Below are 5313 nucleotides of genomic sequence, written 5' to 3' on the forward strand. Positions count from 1 at the left end.
ACACGTGGCCTCCTCTCATTGGTCCACGTGTCTAGGGTATTTTTACCCTAAACAATATTCGACCAAATGTGCTAAGAGTTATCTTCTTTTACTAAACGAAGGCCTTGTTTGGCAAGTGGCTGTTGGCGGTTGGTTGTTGGCTGGTTCACTTGGCTTGTTTGACCAGCTGGTATGATTGGCTGTTTATAATGGCTTTTGAAATTGGTTGTTAAAGCTGGCTGTTTATAAAAGTGTTTGATAAATTAATTGTTGGTAGTTGACTGTTTATTAGATAATTTGTGGGCCAACAAGCCAAAAGCCAACAAAAAAGCTACTCAAAGCAGCTTTTTCATTTTGGCTTCAAAGCCAACTTTTTCACTGGCTAAAAAGTCAATTACCAAACACATTTTTTGGCTGTTTGACCTCATAAAAAAGCTAAAAACCAAAACTAACCAAAAAACCACCAAAAAGCCATTTACCAAACATGGTCGAAGTATTCAAGAAATTTAGGATATGAGATAAAAGCATATAACATATTGTTCAACTTCAAACATTGTTTGATGATAATCGTTCAAAGATTTCAAACTATTTTATAATGAAAGAAATAAAATAATTAACCATAATTAAATGTTACTCCGTACATTGATATAATTAGGATAGTCCTAAACTAAATTGATATATACAATTAGGTTATATAGGTTGGTACAATAATAAATCTTGTAAATGGGATTCAGAATATTTGCCTTCTTCAGTCGGGTATATGATGCATATTAGTTTCATTGAAGTCACATAGATTTTGAATATTATGTTGGTTTTAGTCAAATTAACAAAAATGTGAAATAAATTTAGGTTCAACTTCACTCTCATAATGATTTGAGCCAAATCATATATCGAGTTTATACAAGTCAAAATCTTGAGTTGGCTTTACATCATACGAGTTCAAATTAGTTTTGAAACCTCATTTCTTGATTATAATTTGTTCAGTCGATTATGTGTGTCTATTCTCGTCAACTTTAATGTTTCTACTCATGAGAGTCATGACAAATTCATTTATACCCTAAGTAATTAATCCAATTATTTGATCCTATTTATATTGATTAAATAAGTTAAAACAAAACCAAAATATAGAACAATAGTGTCTCATAAATGGCACAACCAAAACCCAAAACAATTGAGTAATTGACCCATCAAGTCAACTAGTGTAACTCTAGTTATTTAGATTAAATCCATAGAAATACAAACTAAAACTAATTCAAATTGGGTCATTTTTATTTATTTTGAATTTGCTAAAATGGTGGATCAGACCATATTTCAATTCCAAAATCAAAAACATAATTTAGGGTTGAATGAACTTGAACCAAATCCAAACGGGAGTTTCAGCTATTTTGCTTCCTTTGCAACCTTGGCCAGTTTAAGTACGTAATAAACTGATAACACAGTACTAATTAAAGCTTTGAATTGCAGTGATTACCAAATAAAATTCAAATTACAAAATCTCTTTGCATAAAACATAACAAAAAGTCAAAAACAGAGTTACACAAACATTTCATCAAACAGTTTATAGGCATAATACAAAAACAAAACTCAAAACACAAATTGAATTAAAGCGAAGATAATTACTGAGTCTGAGTAGACGTAGTAGCAGTAGAAGACGAATAATCGACTTCCTCAGAAGCAGAAGAAACAATGGTCCACTCAGCAGGAAGAGGAGGGAGAGGAGGATAAACAGCAGGACGACGTCTTAATTCCCAAGCAGCAGTCTTCTTAGGTCGAGTCTTCATGTGGTGAGCAGTTCCCTTCTTCTGTGGCCTTGATGAACATTCTATTATCACTACGCCGCCGTTTGACGGTTGCAATTTCACTGCATTTCCGCCATTAACCCCAACACCGCCGTTGGATGGGATTGCTGCGATTCTGGTACCAAATATGGCTGACACTGACATTGTTTTGATTGTTTTTGGCTTCTTTTTTTTCGAGTTTCTCTGCTCTTTGATATGGAGTGTGGAAGTAATGTTTTCCACCTCTAGTGATTTCGCCTTATCTTGTTCCGTTGTTGCGCTTAATCTCAGTTTCAGAAGCCTTTGGCAAAATTGGGCCGAGAATTTTCATATTTGATTCATCTCGAGCGCTGCTCGGCCCAATAAAGATCGTGGAGAACTACATCACATTTTTTGTAATAAATAAAATAAAAATTTAATCACTCTCTCTTTCACAACAAATTTAACAATTTGACATTTTAAATAGGGGAATTCTAGAGTGGTCATCTTCAAATATGACCATAGCTATGCTTGAATTTTATCGGTTAACATCTCTTTCATTAAATTGTTGGTCAAACTTACCTTTTCTTATTTTTCTATTTTTATTTCTTTTCTATTTTCTGAAAAATACTTTTTCCTTTTTCGAAATTCTATTTTATATTTCAGAAATTATTTTTCAAAAATCAGCTTTAATTAAATCCGAAAATTAAATTAAATTAAAAAATAAAAAATCAAAAAATATGTTCTTCATTGTTTTCGTGTTCTTCATTCTTATTCATTTCCTATGGATGAATTTAACCTCTTCTTAATAATCTTTGAACCACAGGGTTACTTTCGCATCGATTATCATCAAAAATAGGGCCTGATCCAAACATCATATTCGATATTACAAGTTATTAGAATTCCGAGTTTTATCGGCAGCGGTATTGGTTAAAAATACTTGAATAATTAGTTTTTATTGTATAAAATCCTTCCATTGATGCGAAATATCCGATTTGATGCAATCGAATTCAATAGTTTTTACGTTTTTCAAGAATCTGGGTTCGACATGAAATTCTAAGAAGAAACCGATAACATTTTTTTTTTTCGAAACCTGTTTGATCCAAAAAATACGCTTATGTTAATCTAACTTTTGTTTGTGTATACGTAACTAACACAAATAGATATTGGACATTACCTGTATGAAACATCTCTAAAATAGATGGGTTACGACCATACGTAACATTGGACATTACTAATGAATAGAATTGAATGTCATTTAAATGGTACGTATTTTACGCTGAACCTAGCCAAATTATCTAAATGAATCTTACATAAATATTCGAATAATAGATTACGATCTCAATATGTTTTAACTAAAGAAATTTTAGTCAAATATTAGGAAATACCTATAATGTGCGGGGATCTCATCAATATCCTTTCCTAAAATATTATCTTTTGAATTTTGAAAAAATTATCTTTCAAATTTTAAGAATCTTTTTAAACATTATCATTAGGTTTTTTTCGCTGAATCATTCTGGCACACTATTCAACCGAATTTGTTTCAGAACTTGCAAAATTAAAATTACCTTTGGAACTCAAATCATGGTTAAGAAAGCAGAAGTAAGTATATTCTAAATTGATTTGAATTTTTTGAACAATTTTTCATTTATGAATGTGTTTAAAAGTTTTTATGTTTTGAATGTAGTAATTTAGAATATTAATTTCATCTATATAGGTTTTATGTTGTAATTTTTTGAACAAACTATACAATTTTGTTATAAATATGCAATCCTCTATTAATGAATCAAAATTGGATATAGGGTTTATGTTGTAAACAATTTAATTCATATATAATGGTAAAACCCCATCTTTAAATCACTCATGATCTATTCTTTTTCATTGTAGAGAAGTAGTGCAATGGAGAAAGATATTCACTCCAAATTGTCAAAAATTGAGTTAAAATTGGATAAACTCGTAGCTGAAGTTGCTACTATATCACAGAGTATATCAAAGGTTCCAGAATCAACTGATTGTAAGAGTGACAAAGAAGGCGATACCGTCGGTAAAACTCCATATCGAAATCGTTCTTATTCTCCTTTCTTATAATCCTCGGGGACAAAAAACTGCGATTGAAGTACATAATGGTGATGATAATGGGGGAGTGTGCCGTTACAGGAAGATTGTTTACAACAACCATTATATCTTAATTATGTGTCACAGCTATCACCCTTGGAGAAACAGATATGTATACAGGTTGAGAAAGCGGAAGAATCTGATGAATTCTATTGTACAAAAGATCACTCGCTTATCAGGTTGTCTGTTGGTGAATCTTGGTGTTTGTATCCAGATATGTGGTTAAGTAATCAGGTATACTACTATTCAATATTCCTCATTGACTTTGTTTTGGGGAACGTGATACTTACTTATTTTCAATTGCAGCTCATAAATGTCTATCTGTATGATATCCTAATGGAATTAAATGACAAATCTAAGCTCATTTTGCCAGCATCATTCCAGGTACTGCCTAAAATTAACGTAGGACATTTCAAGTACATAGTGTTTATTTTTCACTGTTGATATGATTTCGGATTATATATGTTGCTTGTAGACTTTAGTACTGAAGTCAGATCCACGATGCGAACATTACACAACTCCATCCATTCTCGGATACTGTTCCAAAATTTATGAAGCTTTTTTTAAAGCTTGTGGATCTCAACAAGATTGAACAGGTTGGAGATATTTGAGATATGTAATCTAAGTTCTGTACAACCTAAAATTGTAATGTCTTTGATGATATGACTGTTCCAAATGTGTTTGGTCATCAGATATTCATACCCGTTACAGAATCTTTTGTGAATCATTGGTTCCTATTGGTATATCATGTCTCTATCAGAAAGGTATACATTGTTGATTCGCTAGAGATCACTGACAAACGAAACCGTCTTGCTATGGATATGGTAACTATTTGACTTTATAGTTTATTAATATGGTAACTATCATTGACAGAAGATAACAGATTCCTATTCTGAAATTGATTGTGTTTCTGAATTTGTGATTAGATTAACTTTGCTGCTATTACAATGCGGAGAAATCCCTTGGGTCGATTTTTCAAAAACTCCAAAAGTATTGTGTTTGAAGTTTTAGATAATCAGAAACAATCGAATGGGTATATATAACATCTTTCCATTTACCAAAGTGTTTTCATTATTTTAATCTTTAGCTAATTTAAACTTTTTGTTATTCAGTCATGATTGTGGAATATATGTTTTGAAATATATCGAGTGTGGTGATATCAGGGACATGAAGGAAATTACCTACACGGTATGGATGAAACTTTATTACTTGTTAAACATAACATTTACTATTATCGCAAATTATATAAATCTGTTTAATTTATTTTATTTATTTTTTTTTTTTTATTTGACCAGACAACTGACATGCGTGTTGAACGATTAAAGTGCTTGGCAAGGCTTCTTCTTAGCAAGCACAATATTGAAAGTAACATTGAGAGGTTGATGGGTGATTCTTCTGTCTAAATATGATAAACTATAGCAGACACTGTTCAGTCTTAGATTATGTTTTCAAGTCTTTACTC

General features: G+C 31.5%; 1 protein-coding gene across 1 annotated transcript; it reads right to left on the reverse strand.

Annotated features, from left to right (window-relative positions):
* Positions 1 to 1425: 1425 nt before the first annotated feature.
* Positions 1426 to 2072, reverse strand: LOC110688756 (50S ribosomal protein 6, chloroplastic-like). The gene has a single exon (XM_021865519.1). It carries the CDS (start codon positions 1920 to 1922, stop codon positions 1596 to 1598), a length of 327 nt encoding a protein of 108 aa, XP_021721211.1. The 5' UTR covers positions 1923 to 2072; the 3' UTR covers positions 1426 to 1595.
* Positions 2073 to 5313: the final 3241 nt, after the last annotated feature.

This window comes from Chenopodium quinoa, unplaced genomic scaffold (assembly GCF_001683475.1).
Source record: "Chenopodium quinoa cultivar QQ74 unplaced genomic scaffold, ASM168347v1, whole genome shotgun sequence".
Lineage (NCBI taxonomy): Eukaryota > Viridiplantae > Streptophyta > Magnoliopsida > Caryophyllales > Amaranthaceae > Chenopodium > Chenopodium quinoa.

What these genes read in the sequence shown, in the direction of transcription:
- LOC110688756 (XM_021865519.1), bottom strand. Translation starts at nt 1,922, where the DNA reads ATGTCAGTGTCAGCCATATTTGGTACCAGAATCGCAGCAATCCCATCC.